Source organism: Dendrobates tinctorius, unplaced genomic scaffold, assembly GCF_039654945.1.
Source record: "Dendrobates tinctorius isolate UK_male_01 unplaced genomic scaffold, ASM3965494v1 ptg000111l, whole genome shotgun sequence".
Taxonomy (NCBI): domain Eukaryota; kingdom Metazoa; phylum Chordata; class Amphibia; order Anura; family Dendrobatidae; genus Dendrobates; species Dendrobates tinctorius.
This window is the reverse complement of record NW_027361779.1, coordinates 43218055-43238445: the sequence shown is the minus strand read 5'-3', so window position 1 is coordinate 43238445 and position 20391 is coordinate 43218055. Positions and strand designations below refer to the sequence as shown.

Here is a 20391-nt window from a genome sequence, read left to right as displayed (position 1 = left end):
TGTTACATTTTCAACATTTTTATAAATAAATGGAAGTCATATTGACCAGAATTTACCACTATCATGAAGTACACAATGTCATGAAAATGCAGTCGCAGAATCACTTGGATACGTTGAAGTATTCCAGGATTAAGACTTAATCCACGTTTAAAAAAAAAAACCTCGGTGTGAACTTGGCCTTATGGTGTGCAGCCTCTGATGTAGTCTTCTAGGTCAGGGTTCCCCAACTCCAGTCCTCAAGGCCACCAGCAGGTCATGTTTTCAGGATTTCCTTAGTATTGCCCAGGTGATAATTGCTTCACCTGTACAATACAAGGAAATCCTGACCACATGACCTGCTGGTGGCCTTGTTCTAGGTCACCACCACTAATCCTAGCTGTCATCACAATACCCTGTAATGCAGTAGGCGTCCAGCAGGTGGCGCTGCATACTCGTGCACCATGAGATATTAAATGATATTACACGAGCCGTACATATCCCTTTTTTATTACTGGCGCTCAGCTATGCCACCATTTTCGGGGCTGTAGCTTTGCACTATTGAGGTAATGGTCGGTAAGGTAGCAATGTGCGCCCATATTTCTAGCCCAGCGCCCTTTGGCCGGCCCCTCCTCCTCCTCGGCCTGGGCGGTGCAGTGGGAGGTAGCAGAGCGGAGTGTCGGCCGGGGTATTAGGGACACGCACCCCGGTGTCCTCTCATCGTGTGCGAGGGAGTGTAATCTGCAGGTGTCCCAGGAAGACACGCGTCAGCTGGAGAAGATGGTGACCCGAGTGTACACGGCATCCTCCTCCTGCTCCACCACGGTGAGTGCGGCTCTGGAGATTCCCCGGAACTTAACGCTGCTTCGCTAGTTTTTCTACGAAGTCTGTGATCTTTGAATGACCAATGAATTAAAAGACGCGGTGGAGTATGTGTGCATCATCTATGTGGGGGATGGGTCCAGCTAGATCCCCTCGCCATACACCTGATCACATAGATGGGGGGCTGACTCCGGCACAGTGCTTGGCTCTGCCGCTCTCCTATGTCTCCGAGTAATACAGCATTACCAAGTTACACGGGGCGGGTCGTGGCTGACAGTAACGTCTCCATGTGTTGCCCCCTCTGCGACACGGGGGTCGTGGCTGACAGTAACGTCTCCATGTGTTGCCCCCTCTGCGACACGCGGGTCGTGGCTGACAGTAACGTCTCCATGTGTTGCCCCCTCTGCGACACGGGGGTCGTGGCTGACAGTAACGTCTCCATGTGTTGCCCCCTCTGCGACACGGGGGTCGTGGCTGACAGTAACGTCTCCATGTGTTGCCCCCTCTGCGACACGGGGGTCGTGGCTGACAGTAACGTCTCCATGTGTTGCCCCCTCTGCGACACGGGGGTCGTGGCTGACAGTAACGTCTCCATGTGTTGCCCCCTCTGCGACACGGGGGTCGTGGCTGACAGTAACGTCTCCATGTGTTGCCCCCTCTGCGACACGGGGGTCGTGGCTGACAGTAACGTCTCCATGTGTTGCCCCCTCTGCGACACGGGGGTCGTGGCTGACAGTAACGTCTCCATGTGTTGCCCCCTCTGCGACACGGGGGTCGTGGCTGACAGTAACGTCTCCATGTGTTGCCCCCTCTGCGACACGGGGGTCGTGGCTGACAGTAACGTCTCCATGTGTTGCCCCCTCTGCGACACGGGGGTCGTGGCTGACAGTAACGTCTCCATGTGTTGCCCCCTCTGCGACACGGGGGTCGTGGCTGACAGTAACGTCTCCATGTGTTGCCCCCTCTGCGACACGGGGGTCGTGGCTGACAGTAACGTCTCCATGTGTTGCCCCCTCTGCGACACGGGGGTCGTGGCTGACAGTAACGTCTCCATGTGTTGCCCCCTCTGCGACACGGGGGTCGTGGCTGACAGTAACGTCTCCATGTGTTGCCCCCTCTGCGACACGGGGGTCGTGGCTGACATTAACGTCTCCATGTGTTGCCCCCTCTGCGACACCGGGGTCGTGGCTGACAGTAACGTCTCCATGTGTTGCCCCCTCTGCGACACGGGGGTTGTGGCTGACAGGAACGTCTCCATGTGTTGCCCCCTCTGCGACACGGGGGTCGTGGCTGACAGGAACGTCTCCATGTGTTGCCCCCTCTGCGACACGGGGGTCGTGGCTGACAGGAACGTCTCCATGTGTTGCCCCCTCTGCGACACGGGGGTCGTGGCTGACAGGAACGTCTCCATGTGTTGCCCCCTCTGCGACACGGGGGTCGTGGCTGACATTAACGTCTCCATGTGTTGCCCCCTCTGCGACACCGGGGTCGTGGCTGACAGTAACGTCTCCATGTGTTGCCCCCTCTGCGACACGGGGGTTGTGGCTGACAGGAACGTCTCCATGTGTTGCCCCCTCTGCGACACGGGGGTCGTGGCTGACAGGAACGTCTCCATGTGTTGCCCCCTCTGCGACACGGGGGTCGTGGCTGACAGGAACGTCTCCATGTGTTGCCCCCTCTAGCCCAGGGTGGTATATTGTAGGTAAGTGAAGGGGCAGCTGAAGTTTAGTACATGGCTCTGATTGTGCCCCTCCTATACCTGTCCTACAGGCTTTCTTCCTGCCGCTTCAGATGTTTTTGACATTTTTGTTTATGGAGCCATAAATGTCAGGAACGCACCAAATTCTCCGTCTGTGGAAAATATCACTGTTGGGCCACGGTCACATGTTCAGTATTTGGTCAGTATTTTACCTCAGTATTTGTAATCCAAAACCAGGAGTGGGTGATAAATCCATAAGTTATACTTTTCCTCAGACTGTCCCACTCCTGGTCTTGGCTTATAAATACTGAGGTAAAACACTGAACGTGTGCACGTGACCTTACACTTGATTCATTGTTTTTTTATCAGAGCTTGGTGGTTTTTCCCATTAGGATTTGGTCAGTCTCAGATTAATAAAATGATGGCGGTTTCCTCAGATTCTCCTATGTCTGTGAGAAATGCACCGCTCACAGGTGAGGCTTTTTTCTCCTCACAGACCCGTTTACTTTGGCAATTTTGATCTGAGAGGCGAATTAGGATCGGACATGCCTCTTTGATTCTGTGCTTACCACTTGGTCCGCCAAAGTACGCCGACGTGTGACCAGCCCCACAGATGATCATAGGGCCAAGTTCTCTATGTGGAAGACTGACCGCTGAATGAGCCCTTAGGTCTAAGGTCACTTAAGCGTCTAAAAATAAGTTGGCTGATTTTTCATCTGTTTTGCCATCCACATGACATTAGTAAAAAATCAGATGCTTTCTGGATCACCCTATGGGTCTCTCAGTTTGTGCACCCATAGACTTCAATAGGCGAGTCTCATCTGAAAAATGGAAGAGAACGGTGCATGTTGCTTTTTTTTTTTTTTGGTCCAAGTAAAAGAGGAAAAAAAGAAAAAAAGGTCGCCTGAACAGCCCAATTAAATAGCGGGTATTGTCTGTGTGATGTCAATTTTTCCAGACTGAATACGGTGGTGTGCGCAGAGCCTTGGGGCTTATCAGTATGATCATTTTCTATTTATTTTTTTTCCTACAGAAAATCGCTTTTGTGCCTTATGCTATAGATGTTGTTCATGTACAGTTTGTTGTGATAACAGGCCCTGTAAGAGTCAAAGGCAAAATTCACACAAGTGATTTTCCCGCATAGAAAACCTCACAACTTGCACCTACGGTCAAGAGTCGGATACAGTTGTGCCAAAAGCGTGCGCTACAAGGACTGCCGTCACATCCACTACTAATGTGACTGGTCCATACCTATACAGTCTTTTGAATAAGTCCTTCATAGTATAGCCATAGAATTATTTTATTTGACCCCCTCGCCCTGCGCCTGTGATTATACACACGTATCTGGGTAGCAGACGTTATCCAGCCTGTAGTGAATCACCCATGTCAGGCACTCCTTGTTTTCTCAGAGTTCCACAGTAGCGCTTCATGAGTGTATTGTGTTTTCTGTGTGCAGAATACACGGTGCAAATATTTGCTGCAACATTCTCGCACCACTAGTCACAACTGCTGGGACAGATTGGAATATATTGGACAAAATGATCAATTTACCACATAGAAAAGCATGTCTGCTCAGACTTGGGAAGCCAAGAAAAGTTTCCATACACTATAAAAAAATGCCAGAAAGTTAACAACGCTCTGAAAGACCTTACAGTAACGTCAGATGAGCAGTTTTCTTGGATGTTGTGAAGGGTGGCGTATCCTTATATCTTGCTTTATTTACTAGACATCTAATTTTCACTCCTTTTTGTCACAGATTATCCACAATAAGCCTTAGGCCTCATTCAGACATCAGTTCTTCTCCTGTACATGACAAACACACCGATTTTGATCAGTGTGTGGTCCAAGTGTCATCAGTTTTTCTCATACAGTACATGGAGAAAATGAAAGTTTCTCCACCTTCTCCTTTCTGACAGTCTGTAAAAATCGGTCTAGACTTGCATTGTCAATTTTGATCTGACCCTTGGATCAAAATCTACCTTTTTGCCACTGACCTCTCAGTCAGCGAAAAATCAGATATGTGAATGGGCCCCATAGAATATCACAGGTAACGTTTTATTTTCTTCTGAGTAATATATGGGCAGAACTTGTATGCAAAAAACTGAGATCTGAATGAGGTTTTATAGCAAACTCCACATTGTATAAGGGTTTGTGCAGACAACCATAGTTTTGGTCCAAGTGTGATACACCAGAAGATTGGATCACACTTGGACCAATGTTATTCAATGAGGCCATGCACATGACTGATTTTTTTTTTTTTTTTTTTTCCCCCCCCTCTGGCCAAGTAGTCTGAGGAAAAAAAATTACAGCATGCAGGATTTTCCTCTGATTATCAGATCACACTTGCTCATTCAAGTCTATGAAAAAAAATTCAGATTTTAATGGACTGACAGTATGCAGAAATTAATTGTTCTATATTCTCCATATGTGAGAAAAACAGATTCCACTCTGAGAGTCAGATGAGAGTCTGATCAGCATAATTAGACATTTTTTTCAGATGGGAAAACATACGGTTGTGGCCCCTAGCCTTACAGTGCATACCTGTGGAGGTGTTTTGGGGTCTTTTCTCATAAGGTGATGTGCAGGTAAATATGTGAATAATAGTAGCTTGCATCTCTCTTGTGTGGATTGTGTGATCAATAGAAGTAGAGCATAAAAAGAGAAGGGGAAACACACTTTCAAGGTATTTTCCCCATTAGTGCAAGTGTTTGTGGGCTATATTCACATGTGTAATATTTGGTCTGTATTCCAGATCAGTATTTGTAAGCCAAAACCAGGAGTTGGTGAAAAATGCAGACGTGGTGACGTGTTTCTATTAGGCTTTTTCCTCGGATTGTTCCACTCCTGATTTTTCCTACAAATACTGACCAAATATTGAACGTGTAAACGTGGACTTACAGATTGACACAGAGGTCTCTCACACACCTATATGCAAACATCTGATTTTAGAGGCTCAATTGTGAAAATATGGTATGGAGACCTCGATAAGATATCAGCACAAAATTCTAATACGGCCATATACATCAGTTATTCCAGATAAAGTGATTTGACTTGCAATGCTAATGTGGCAGATTAGTGTATGGTCACGTGCACACCTTCAGTATTTTACCTCAGCATTTGTAAGCCAGAACCAGGAGTGGGTGATAAATACAGAAGTGGTGATGGTTTTCTATTATACTTTCCCTCTGATCCCTTCCTGGTTTTGGTGTACAAATACTGAGGTTAAATACTGACCAAGTACTCAACATAAAAATGTGGCCTTAAAGCTATAGCTCTATTAAAATTTCATAAACATATAAAAGCAAAGGAAGTCTGTTTGATAAACATAGGGAAAAAAAACTTCTTACCTGCTGTATGTGAGCAGAAGGTACTGTACCCCTGCCGTTTATTCCCTGAAGTACTGGAAATCAAAATGTCAGTGATTTACAACACACGGAGAAAGGACAGCTTAAGGTGTTTACATGTGCTTCTAACTTCCATCATGTTTCTTGCTTCCTGTTGCCCACAGGAATTGTCTGCAGCATCAATTTCTGTCTCTGGTGTTATAAAGTATGACAGAGGCAGCAAACATTACTGGATTCTGCATTCTCTTTCATTTCTGGCACAACGACCATATAGAATTTATGATTTTTTTTGTGGAGCTACGTGTTACATATGAATAAATGAAGATATCTGAATCTTGCATCCAGTAGCCTACAGTTTCACTTTTCAATCATTGCTCATTAATTTGTGACAGACAAGCCAGAACTATGAGTTGGTCCTAATATAGAAGAGGTTCATATGTTTCGATTATTTATTCCCTGTTATGTTCCACTACTGCTTATGTTTTCTGACAAACATACTGCCGTGTAAGTGTGTGTAGTCAGTTTTCATATTACGTTTTACCTTGCGTTCAGTGGCTCTGTAGAGGCTTGTATCCGATCCCACCAAAACGGGATTTGGACACTTGTGCTCATGGGGCCATTGACGATAATGATTCAAATGGAGTCAGTTTACTCTGTCGTACACTATTTTGCCACAATTTTTTTTCTTCTTACATCCTCACTAGAGATGAGTGGATGAGGCAGAATTTGATATATTGTACTTCATGATAGCTGTGAAATTTCTTTGCTATGACTTGCGTTTATTTGTGAAAAAAAACAAACAAATTTGGCGAAAATTTTGCAATTTCAAACTTTAATTTTTATATCCTTAAATCAGAGACTCATATTACACAAAATAGTAAATACATAACATTTCCCTCATGTCTACTTTACATCAGCACAATTTTTTTGAAACATACCTTATATACTCGTGTATAAGCAGAGTTTTTTTTTCAGCACATTTTTTTTTTTTTTTTTTTTTTGTGCTGAAAACGCCCCCCTTGGCCAATACACAAGTCAATTGTCCCAGAAAGATGCGGCAGAGCAGAGGCAGGAGTGTGTGGCTGTGGCTAAAGCCTGTGCCGCTGCTAAAGAGAAATGAATATTCCAGCACACATCCTCCTTACCTTCCTGCGCGCCCTTGCAGCATCTCATTCGTTGCAGCGCCAGCAGCTCTTCCAGCTGAGCGATCACGTGGCCCCGCTCATTAAAGTAATGAATATGCACGCCTCTCCACTCCTATAGGCATGGAGTGAATATTCGTTACCTTAATGAGTGGGGCCACGTGATCGCTCGGCCGGAAAAGCTGCTGGCGCCTGAACAAGATGAAGCGAGGGCGCCCAGGCAAGGTAAGTAGGATATAGATATATTTTTATTTTTATTAGTACCATGTATACAAGGACAAGGGGGATAAGGAGCCGTGCATACAAGGACAAGGGGGATAAGGAGCCGTGCATACAAGGACAAGGGGGATGAGGAACCTGTGCATGCCCGGCTTATACTCGAGTCAATAAGTTTATCCAGTTTTCGTGGCAAAAGTAGGTGCCTTGGTTTATACTCGGGTCGACTTATACTTGAGTATATACAGTATTTTTTTTTTAAGGAAGTTATAAGGGTTAAAAGTTGACCAGCGACTTCTCATTTTTACAACAAAATTTGCAAAACCATTTATTTTTAGCGACCACTTCACATTTGAAGTGACTTTGAGGGGCCTATATGGCAGAAAATGCCCAAAATTGTCACCATTCTAAAAACTGCACCTCTCAAGGTACTGAAAACCACATTCAAGAAGTTTATTATCCTTTCAGGTGCTTCACAGGAGTTTTTGTAATGTGGAAGGAAAAATAAACATTTGCTTTTACTTTACAAAAAAATTTTTTACACTTTTTTTTTTTTTTTATTTTCGCAAGGGTATCAGGAGAAAATGGACCATATAATTTTTTTCGTGCAATTTCTCCTGAGCATGCCAATACCCCATATGTGGGGGAAATCTACTGTTTTGGCACATGGCAGGGCTTGAAAGGGAAGGAGCGCCATTTCACTTTTTTAATCTATAATTTGCTGGCATAATTAGTGGACGCCATGTAATGTTTGGAGAGCCCCTGATGTGCCTAAACAGTAGAAGCCCCCCACAAGTGACCCCATTTTGGAAACTAGACCCCTCAGGGAACTTATCTAGATGTACTTTGAGCACTTTGAACCCATAGGTGCCTCACATAAGTTTATAATGTAAATCCGTGAAAATTATTTTTTTTTTTTTTTTTTTTTTTTTTTTTAGTTCCAAATTTTGCATTTTCATAAGGTTAACAGGAGAAATTGCTCCATACAATTTGTTTGGTAATTTCTCCTGAGTGCGCATATACGCAATATGTGGAGGGAAAACTGTTTTGGTGCATGGCAGGCCTTGAAAGGGAAGAAACGCCGTATTATAGTGCAGATCTTGCTGCACTTGTTTGAGGATGCCATGTTACATTGGCAGAGCCCCTGAGATGCCAACACAGCAGAAACCCCCCCCCCCCATTAGGGACCCCATTTTACAAACTAAACCTCTCAATGAATTCATCTTTAAAGGGGCTAGCTGAGGGACACAAGGACACTGCCAGCTACAATGGGTAAGCAGGACAACTCTGGAACATACATTAGCGCGGTGGTTTTTGACTTTTGTCACTTTTTGATCATGCATCGGTTCTTGTTATGCTCATTATTACATATGGGTGGTTATCTAAGTTATGACCTGCCTTACCCCAGGTTACTTCTTTGTATGTCCTTGTTTCTTCCCTCATGCTCCCGCAGAGCAGTATATGTACGACGCATGTCTGAAAAGGGTTAATGTCCCTCCTTCTGCTCACCTTCCCAGCCCTTCGCTCTCGCTACCATGCATCTGTTCCTCACCACATATACCCCCAGCACTTGCATTGAAATCTTCAGTACTTTCGCTGTACCAGAATTTCAGATGACATTGTGCGGAAAGTCAGCTGCGCACATCATGAAATTTTGATGCCTGTATAAAGTCTTCCCAGGCGCCATGACACTGGGAAGTTCAGCACAGTTCTAGAGACTTGAAGATTCAATCGCGAGCAGTGGGCAGTCAGAAGATGCGTTGACCTGCTAAGGGGCCGAAGAGGTGAGTTTAACAATTTTTCCAACATTTTGATGGCCCGTTATGGTTCAGAAAAATAATGGCTAGCGGCCACCATTTTGCTTAATCAGTACAGAAGCAAATTGCAAAGAATCCGCATTTGGCAAATGTGGATATTTTTAAAACTTCAGTATGAGGACTCAAACTCACATGCGAGAGAGAAACTCTGACGAGTCTCGCACGTCAGTACCTGGCACTGCCGCTGGCACTCAGATCGGATCGTTCAGCTGCATGTATATCTATGCAGCTGAACGCTCCGATTTGAGTGCCGGTGGCAGTGCCAGGTATTGACGTGCGAGACTCATCACAGTTTCTCGCATGTGAGTATGAGCCCTAATAATAATAAATCAACTTCACTTGAATTTATTTACTTATCTGTAATCTAATATATAAAGCACAATGTGTGTATGTCCGGTATTGGCATCCGCACCGTCGCAGCTACAGCCACAAAATTTGGCACAGTCACATGTCTGGACCCCGAGAGCGTCATAGGCTATGTTGAGGCGAAATTTTAACCCCGCGCGTTCCAATTCACCAAAAAATTTTGCCCCTATCTATATAATGGGGAAAAAGTGAAAGGAAAAGTGTTGGAGGCAAATTGACAGCTGCCAGATGTGAACAAGGGGGACTTAAAGAATGTGAGCGATGGTGCCAAAGAGTATATACCGTACAGTTGCTAAGGTGGGGCCCTGACATGGGATACTCACCACACACGGGGATATGAACACACACAAAATGCGCCACACACTACCACGTGCTTCCACACATATACCACCCTCAGCACACATTTCACCATACATACACCAACCTCGCCACATAAAAGTCGAAACACAAAAGACGCCACTCAAAACTCACCACACTGTCCCAGAGCTGTTTAAAAGATGAAAAATGAGCTGTGATTGGTTGCTATCAGCAACAGTTTTCTTTGTAGACAGTTGTGGTAACTGAGGCCTATTATTCTTATAATTTCTATGGTGTTATTGTCCTTCTGTGAAGCTGGAAATAACACAATTTATTACCGTGCCAACACAGACCACCCTCTGACACAGACTGCAGGGGAGCCCAGTATCACACAGGATAGGATTGGATACACAGCTCAGCAGTCAGTATCACACAGGATAGGATTAGATACACAGCTCAGCAGTCAGTATCACACAGAATAGGATTAGATACACGGCTGAGCAGAAAGTATCACACAGGAGAGGATACTTGGGTAATCGTTTAGTTAATTTGTGTTGCAAATCTGTAGTGTTGAATATATGATGTGAAATGGTTTTATGTGCAATATAATTATAATTTATTATAACTAACCACAGTTGGTTACTATGCCTAGGCAACGTTGGGCTCTCCAGCTAGTCCTAACTATAAAGTTAAATAAAAAGTTATCAAAAAGTTGTTGGTGAATGGTATTTAACCAAAACAACAAGAATTCAGAGTTGCTGTTTTGTTTTTTTTGTTTTTGTTCATTCCATCTCCCACAAAATATAATAAAAAATGAACAAAAAATTATATATTCACCTAATTTGGACTAATGATTAGATCCTGTCAGGTGAAAAATAAGCCCTCACACAAGGTCAGTTGACTGAAAAATGTTCAACTTGTGGCTCTTAGAATATGGTGACACAAAAACAAAATTGTTTTAAGCTGTGTATTTATTGTATAGCGTTATAAAACTATATTAATTTGGTGTGAAAACAGAAAATTAATACTTTTTATTTATGTACCATATGTAATCAAGCCCTCGTACAGCTATGCTGACAAGAACATTAACAAAATTATGAATCATGGAATAGAACAATGAAAAAATAGATGTTTAGCTCCAAATTGGGCCTGGTCCTTAAAGGGTTAGTAATAGGGATGGGCGAATCCTGAAATACTCGGAATCGCTAGACTCTAACGAGTCCGACTCGGAAACTCGCTACTCGTTGCGAGTCTAGCGAGTCCAATGTTAATGAATGGGGATGCGAGTATTGCAGCGATTCCTGTGCTGCCATTTTTTTTGTTCCGCTTACTTCCCGCATGTGGCTGTGCACACCATGCGGAAAGTAAGCAGAACAATTGCGGATGGTACCCACTGTCCTCCGGGCTTTGGGTACCATATCCCTGTAAAAAATAGAATTTAAAAATAAAAAATATTGTTATTCTCACCCTCCGACGTCCCGCGCAGCCTTCCCGCCTCTCCACGCTCTTGTTCCCAGTAGTCCTTTGCGAAAATGCCCGCGATGGCGTCCGTTCTCGCGGGATCGCGAAGTCTCGTGGTCATTCGCGCAACGTCATCTCGAATCACCGCGAGACATCGCGATCCCGCGAGAACGGACGTCATCGCGGGCATTTTCGCAAAGGATTACTGGGAACGGATGCGTGGAGAGGCGGGAAGGCTGCACGGGACGTCGGAGGGTAAGAATAACAATATTTTTTATTTTTTTTTACATTCTATCTTTTACTACTGAGGCCGCATAGGCGGCCTCAGTAGTAAAAAGTTGGTCACACTTGTCAAACACTGTTTGACGAGTGTGACCAACCTGTCAATCAGTTCTCCAAGCGATGCTACAGATCGCTTGTAAAACGCTAGCATTTTGCAAGCTAAATACGCTTGCAAATCGCTAGTTTTCCGCGGGAAAATCGCGGGAATTTAAAATGCGATTTTCCCGCGGAATGGAATTCCGGAATTCTCGCGGTAATTTCCGCGAGAGTTCCGGTACGTGTGCACTTAGCCTTATTTGCATTGGACTCGTTACTGTGCGAGTAATCGCTTGGAAACTCGCAGAGTACCGACTCCTGCGAGTCCCCTACTACTCGCAGAGTAACGAGTCCTAACGAGTAGATTCGCCCTTTCCTAGTTAGTAAGTTATTTGGGTTTTCTATTTTTTTTATTTATTTATTTTTTTGTTTAATCCTGTCCTGTTGTGAATCCTCTGTGTTTGATTCATGACAGCGTGAAAAAGGTAATAAAGATTGTAAGTACCAGTAAATGCCGGATAGATTTGTTTTGTAATGTATTGTATCAGGTTTTAACCTGCGTTCAACAAGTATGTACATGAGATCTGAGAATAAGTGCTTTCTGTGTAATGTTTTGAAAATGACAGTGTTGTAATGTATTTGTTTTGTGTAGCTGTGCCCTGTGTGGGATTTCCTGATGACTTGTGCTTATCATTCATGTCCAAGTCATAAGGAAGGAGCCAGAGACAGCTGAGTTTACATTTGTGTGCAGGACCTTGCTGAGTTTTGCTTACCATTCAGCAATTTTTTTTTATAGTTTTGCATTCCTAGTGTTTTCATTATAATGTATCCCATGTCACACTGTCACTGATCACTGTTGCCATTGTTTTTAAACGGCCCTGTTCGTATTTTGCAGTTTGATAATTTTAATTCAGAGAGGTTTTCATTACACACTAGGGAATATTTGTTAATACTGTCGTAAACGTAGACAGCCTAAGGCTGGGTTCATATTGCGTTCGGGTGCTGCGTTTAACGCATCTGTTACATAGCGGCATAACGCTATGTAACGGATGCGTTAACGCACCCATAGACTGCTATAGATGAGAGCATTGCTAACGCATGTCATAATTGGCATGCGTTAACGATGTGCTGTCATTCTGTGACAGGCGCTCATGCGCGGTCTGCAGTGTCCGAGGGTCCGTCACTGCTAGCGCATACGTTGAACGGACTGCCCTAACGCAATCTGAACCTAGCCTGAAAGTCAACGACACAGATGGAAACAGCACCAAATTTACAATGTGTGTCAGTGTCACGTGCTGAGTGATCATTTTCAAGCATCTTGCTAGATATGTTAGCCACTTTGTTGTGGTACCTCTTGGTTGACTTTACATTAGGGGTGGGAACCTTTTTTTTTATTTTTTCTTCTGTCAACGGCCATAAGTCGCATCTAAAAAATTATCCTTCCATCTTTGGTCAAACATTTAAAGGATTTGTGCAGTTACTTTGTAACTGCAGACTTATGAATCCCCCCCCCAGCACACGCACTGTGCGCTATGGGGATTCGCTGCTTTCTGAGCCAGGACCAGAGAGTTTTTATGCGTTATACATAGTCCCTGCCAGCGAGCACCGCCTCGCACCATACACTTGTATTCTGGAGCTGGTGTGTATACATCACATAGGAAAAGCTGGGGGCTGGAACAGATGCATCACATAGGAGACGCTGGGTCATATACAGTGGGTACGGAAAGTATTCACACCCCTTTAAATTTCATTGCAGCCATTTGGTAAATTCAAAAAAGTTCATTTTCTCATTAATGTACACTCTGCACCCCATATTGACTGAAAAGAAACAGAAATGTAGACATTTCTGCAAACTTATTAAAAAAAGAACTGAAATATCACATGGTCATAAGTATTCAGACCCTTTGCTCAGTATTGAGTAGAAGCACCCTTTGAGCTAGTACAGCCTTGAGTCGTCTTGGGAATGATGCAATAAGTTTTTCACACCTGGCTTCTTCCTTGCAAATCCTCTCCAGTTCCATCAGGTTGGATGGTAACGTTAGTGGACAGCCATTTTCAGGTCTCTCCAGAGATGTTCAATTGGGTTTAGTTCAGGGGACTGGCTGGGCCAGTCTAGAATGGTCAGAGTTGTTCTGAAGCCACTCCTTTGTTATTGTAGTTGTGTGCTTAGGGTCATTGCCTTTTTGGAAGGTGAACCTTCGGCCAATTCTGAGGTCCAGATCACGCTGGAAGAGGTTTTCAACCAAGATATCTCAGAAATTGGCTGCATTCATGTTTCCTTCAATTGCAACCAGTCGTCCAGTCCCTGCAGCTGAAAAACACCCCCATAGCATGATGCTGCCACCACCATGTTTCATTGTTGGGATTGTATTGGGAAGGTGAAGAGCAGTGCCTGGTTTTCTCCATACATACCACTTAGAATTATCACCAAAAAGTTCCATCTTTGTCTCATCTGACCAGAGAATCTTATTTCTCATAGTCTGGGAGTACTTCATGTGTGTTTTTTTTTTTTTTTTTATATAGCAAACTCTATGCGGGCTATCATATGTCTGGCACTGAGGAGAGGCTTCTGTTGGACCACTCTGCCAAAAAGGAATGACTGGTGGAGGGCTACAGTGATGGTTGACTTTGGGGAACTTTCTCCCATCTCCCTACTGCATTTGTGGCGCTCAGCCACAGTGATCTTGGGGTTCTTCTTTACCTCTCACCAAGGCTTTTCTCCCATGATTGCTCAGTTTGGCTAGATGGCCAGGTTTAGGAAGGCTTCTGGTGTTCCCAATCTTCTTCCATTTAAGGATTATGGAGGCCACTGTGCTCTTAGGAACCTTGAGCACTGCAGAAATTCTTTTGTAATCTTGGCCAAATCTGTGCCTTGCCACAATTCTGTCTGAGCTCCTTGGCCAGTTTCATTGACCTCATGATTCTCATTTGGTCTGACATGCACTGTGAGCTGTGAGGTCTTATATATAGACAGGACTTGGTTTGTAAAGACAAAAACCTATCAGTTTAATTAAACACAGCTGGACTCCAATGAAGGAGTAGAACCATCTCAAGGAGGATCACAAAGAAATGGACAGCATGTGACTAAAATATGAGTGTCTGAATTTGTTCAGAATGGGTCTGAATACTTATGACCCATGTGAAATTTCAGTTTTTCTTTAATAAATTTGCAAAAATTTCCACATTTGTTTTTTTTTTTTTTTTCTTTTTTAAACTCATGATGGGGTGCAGAGTGTACATTAGTGAGAGAAAAATGAGCTTTTTTGAATTTAGCAAATGGCTGCAATGAAACAGTGAAAAATTTAAAGGGGTCTGAGTACTTTCCGTACCCACTGTACATCATATAAGAGCGACTGGGACATATACATTTACATCGGAGGTGCTGAAGCGTCATATGGGAGAAATTGGCAGCTGTCTTGATTGGTGGGATGAGAGTGCATAGTGCACTGAATGTACCCACAAAGTACATCCTCACGCTGGCATTGAGTGTTGCATGTGTGACAGCATTCAGTTGGAAGCCTGTATGTGCATATTAACAGTGTAAATGTTAGGTTGAACAATAAGAAATGTTCACTAATTGCCTGCTCCTGGCCTAATGGATATTAATCAAGTGCGCACTAAAGAATTCACACCAGACACAGTCGGATGTAACCTCTCTTTGATCAATCTATGGCACAGCTCCAAAAGAGTTGATTTAACCTGAACATAGATTTATATATCCCATGTAAGGGGGCTCGGTTAGCTCTAAAATGGGAGTGATCATATGTATTCCATTGGTTAGTGGGTTGGGCAATGAGCTAGTCCGTGGGCGGATCCATGACGTCATCAGAGTGGGCGTCAATGTGGGGGGATTCATGAGGTCATCAGGGTGGTCATCTTGGATACCAGCACATGGTGTGTGGTGAAACAGGAAATGGCAGCCATCTTTAGTGCCACACTTTGATCTGAACAAGCTCATGTAAGGTTAAACAATACACTTTATAGGTCGTTTCTCTCACTCATGTCTTGAGGTTAATTAAGTATTTGATCTTATGGCTCTCCTCAACATAAGGAGCAATGAAATGGTTGGCAAAACAGACCCACCAGGCCAAGCACTGCGGTCCACATGAAGGTGCCCTGGGGCTGGAGAAAAAGAACATTGTGGGCCGTAAATGGTCTGCAAGCCGGAGGTTCCTCACCCCTGCCTTACAGGAATTAATTTAGGGAGTCTGAGCATTTTGAACCCACAGGTGAGTCACAGAATTTTATAACATTAGAACGCGGAAATGTAAAGTGAGTGGGTTTATTTTTTGTTTGTTTTTTTTTTTCAACCTTTGGCTTTAGTCCTAAATTTTAATTTTCACAATTGACCATAGGAGAAAGTGTACCCCACGATTTATTATGCAGTTTCTCCTGAATATGGCAATGCTCATAAATGGTTAGAAACTGTTTGGCTACTTGCCTGGGCTTGGAAGACAAGGAGCCCTCTTTGACTTTTAGAGCTCAATTTTGGCTGAAATAGATTGATACCATGTTGTATTTGCCGAGCACATGAGGTGCCAGGTACCTGGCAGACCTGGAAGTCCTTGTTTGACAGAAGACATGACATCCATTGGCACATTTAATATTACAGGAAGATTTATGTAAACTAGAAGCTTGGGTGGGCTGATAAATGGCAAATGAGCTTTAATGGGGATAAATGTAAGGTCATGCACTTGGAAAGAAGAAATAAGATATATAACTATGTGCTTAATTGTACAACACTGGGCACAACTGTCACTGAAAAAAAAAAAGACCTGGGTGTATGGGTGGACGACACTCATTTAGTGGCCAGTGTCAGGCAGCTGTTGCAAAGGCAAATTAATGGGATGCATTAAACGAGGCATAGATGCTCATTAGGAGAACATAGTTTTACCCCTATACAAGTTACTAGTGCAACCACACTTAGAATACTTTGTACAGTTCTGGTCTCTGGTGTATAAGAAAGACATAGCTGAACTGGAGCGGGTGCAGAGAAGAGTGACCAAGGTTATTAGAGAATTGTGGAGTCTGCAATACCAGGACAGGTTATTACACTTGGGGTTATTTTATTTTGGAAAAATGAAGACTTAGGGGTGATCTTATTACAATGTATAAATATGAGGGGACAGTACAAAGACCTTTCTAATCTTTTTACTCTTAGATCTGTGACTGGGACAAGGGGGCATCCTCTACGTCTGGAGGAAAGAAGGTTTAAGCATACTCACAGACGCGGATTCTTTACTGTAAGAGCAGTGAGACTACGGAACTCTCTGCCATATGATGTTGTAATGAGTGATTCCCTACTAAAATTTTAAGAAGGGACTGGATGCCTTTCTTGAAAAGTATAATATTACAGGGTATATACACTAGTTTCCTTAATATTGCGTTGATCCAGGGAGCTAGTTTGATTGCCATATGTGGAGTCACATGGGTTTTTTTTGCCTTCCTCTGGATCAACATGTTAAGGCAAGTTATGATAGAATATGGGTTGAACTAGCTGGACTTAAAGGGAAGGTGCCATCCAAAAAATTTTTTTCCAGCAATTGAAAAAATGTAAAGAATTAATGTTTACATATTCTTAAAAAATATATTATCATTTGTTTTTAACCCCTTCACCCCCAAGGGTGGTTTGCACGTTCATGACCGGGCCAATTTTTACAATTCTGACCACTGTACCTTTATGAGGTCATAACTCTGGAACGCTTCCATGGATCCCGGTGATTCTGACATTGTTTTCTCGTGACATATTGTACTTCATGTTAGTGGTAAAATTTCATTCAAATAACTTGCGTTTATTTGTGAGAAAAACGGAAATTTGGCGAAAATTTTGAAAATTTCGCGATTTTCCAACTTTGAATTTTTATGCCCTTAAATCACAGAGATACGGCACACAAAAAACTTGATAACTAACATTTCCCACATGTTTACTTTACATCAGCACAATTTTGGAACCAAAATTTTTTTTTGTTAGGAAGTTATAAGGGTTAAAAGTTGACCAGCGATTTCTCATTTTTACAACACCATTTTATTTTTAGGACCACATCACATTTGAAGCCACTTTGAGGGGTCTATATGATAGAAAATACCCAAAAGTGACACCATTCTAAAAACTGCACCCCTTAAGGTGCTCAAAACCACATTCAAGAAGTTTATTAACCCTTTAGGTGCGTCACAGGAATTTTTTTGAATATTTAAAAAAAAATGAACATCTAACTTTTTTTCATAAAAAAAATACTTCAGGTTCAATTTTTTTTATTTTACCAAGGGTAACAGGAGAAATTGAACTGCGAAAGTTATTGTGCAATTTGTCCTGAGTACGCAGATACCTGATATGTGGGGGGGAACGACTGTTTCGGCGCATGGCAGAGCTCAGAATGGAAGGAGCGCCGTTTGACTTTTTCAATGCAAAATTGGCTGGAATTCAGATTGGACGCCATGTCACGTTTGGAGAGTCCCTGATGTACCTAAACAGTGGAAACCCCCTACAAGTGACCCCATTTTGGAAACTAGACCCCCCAAGGAACTTATCTAGATATGTGGTGAGAACTTTGAACCCACAAGGGCTTTACAGAAGTTTATAACGTACAGCGGTACAATTAAAAAATCATATTTTTTCCACAAAAATGATCTTTTCACCCCAATTTTTATTTTCCCAAGGGTAACAGGACCCTAAAAGTTATTGTGCAATTTGTCCTGAGTACGCTGATACCCCACATGTGGGAGTAAACCACTATTTGGGCGCATGGCAGAGCTCGCAAGGGAAGCAGCGCCATTTGACGTTTTTGGCTGGAATTGAGATCGGACACGATGTCGCGTTTGGAAAACCCCTGATGTACCAAAACAGTGGAAACCCCCCACAAATGACACCATTTTGGAAACTAGACCCCCTAAGGAACTTATCTAGATGTGTGGTGAGCACTTTGACCCCCCCAGTGCTTCACAGAAGTTTATAACACCCGGGCGTGAAAATAAAAAATTCGTATTTTTTCCACAAAAATGATCTTTTAATCACCATTTTTTTATTTTCCCAAGGGTACCAGGAGAAATTGGACCCCAAAAGTTGTTGTCCAATTTGTCCTGAGTATGCTGATACCCCATATGTGGGAGAAAACTACTGTATGGGCACACGTCGGGGATCGGAAGGGAAGTAGTGACGTTTTGGAATGCAGACTTTGATGGAATGGTCTGCGGGTGTCATGTGCGTTTGGAGAGCCCCTAATGTACCTAAACTATTGAAACTCCCCACAAGTGACCCCATTTTGGACACTAGACCCCCCACGGAACTTATCTAGATGTGTGGTGAGCACTTTGAACCCCCAAGTGCTTCACAGAAGTTTATAACACTCGGACGTGAAAATAAAAAAATCATTTTTTTCCACAAAAATGATATTTTTGCCCCCAATTTTTTATTTTCCTAAGGGTAACAGGAGAAATTGGACCCCAAAAATTGTTTTGCAATTTGTCCTGAGTAGGCGGATACCCTACATGTGGGGGTAAAACACTGTTTGGGCGCATAGCAGAGCTTGGAAGGGAAGGAGCACCATTTGACTTTTTCAACTCAGAATTGGCTGGAATTGAGATCAGACGCCATGTTGCATTTGGAGAGCCCCTGATGTACCCAAACAGTGGAAACCCCCAATTCTAACTCCAACCCGAACCCCAACACGCCCCTAACCCTAGCCCTAACCCTAGCCCTAGCCCTAACCCTAACCCTACCCCAACACACCCCTAGCCCTAACCCTAATGGGAAAATGGAAATAAATACATTTTTTAATTTTATTATTTTTCCCTAACTAAGGGGGTGATAACGGGGGGTTTGATTTACTATTTATGGCGGTTTTTATGTTTGGCGGCTGTCGCACGCTAAAAGACGCTTTTTATTGTAAAAATAGTTTTTGCATCACCACATATTGAGAGCTATAATTTTTCCGTATTTTGACCCACCGAGTCATGTGAGGTCTTATTTTTTGCGGGACAAGTTGACGTTTTTATTGGTACCATTTTCGGGCACGTGACATTTTTTGATCGCTTTTTATTCCGATTTTTGGGACGCAGACTGAACAAAAACCAGCGTTTCATGAATTTCTTTTGGGGGGGTGCGTTTACACCGTTCCGCGTGCGGTAAAATTGATAAAGCGGTTTTATTCTTCGGATCAGTACGGTTACAGCGATACCTCATTTAGGTCGTTTTTTATGTTTTTGTCGGTTTTATGCAATGAAAACTATTTTATATAAAAAATAATTATTTTTGCATCGCTTTATTCAGCGAGCTATAACTTTTTTATTTTTTCGCTGATGATGCTGTGTGGCAGCTCGTTTTTTGCGGGACAAGATGACGTTTTCAGCGGTACCATGGATATTTATATGCGTCTTTTTGATCGCGCGTTATTACACTTTTTGTTTGGCGGTATGATAATAAATCATTATTTTTTGCTTCGTTTTTTATTTTTATTTTTTAAGGGGTTCGCTAAAGGGGTTAACTAATGGGACAGTTTTATAGGGCGGGTCGTTAAGGACGCGGCGATACCTAATATGTGTACTTTTATTGTTTTGTTTTTTTTTATTATTTCCAAAAAATGGATTTATTGGGGGAATATTTTTTTTTTTCTAATTTATTTGGCGATTTTTTTTTTTTTTTTTTTTTTTAATTATTTTTACACTTTTTTTTTTTTATTTTTTTTTTTATTTTATTAAATAGTCCCAGGTGGGACATCACTGTCCTGTGACAGATCGCTGATCTGTCACATCACAGATCACTGTGACAGATCAGCGATCTGACACAGGCAGTGCCGAAGGCTTCCTCATGCCTGCGCTTTGCAGGCACTGAGGAAGCCAGCTTCCGCAGGCCCCCGTCGCCATCTTGGATTCGGGGGCCTGGAGGAAGGGAGTCCCCCGCAGCAGCGCTGCACATTGCGCTGCCGTGGGGGGCTCAG

General features: G+C 43.1%; 1 protein-coding gene across 1 annotated transcript in view; it reads left to right on the top strand.

Moving 5' to 3' along the window:
• The first annotated feature begins 475 nt into the window (after positions 1 to 475).
• Positions 476 to 20391, top strand: part of SH3BGRL2 (SH3 domain binding glutamate rich protein like 2) — a 104367-nt gene continuing 84451 nt past the window's right edge. Inside the window, exon 1 of the mRNA XM_073589690.1 lies at positions 476 to 801. Coding sequence (XP_073445791.1) covers positions 757 to 801 — 45 coding nt within the window. The 5' untranslated portion in view covers positions 476 to 756. The remainder of the gene's footprint in view (positions 802 to 20391) is intronic.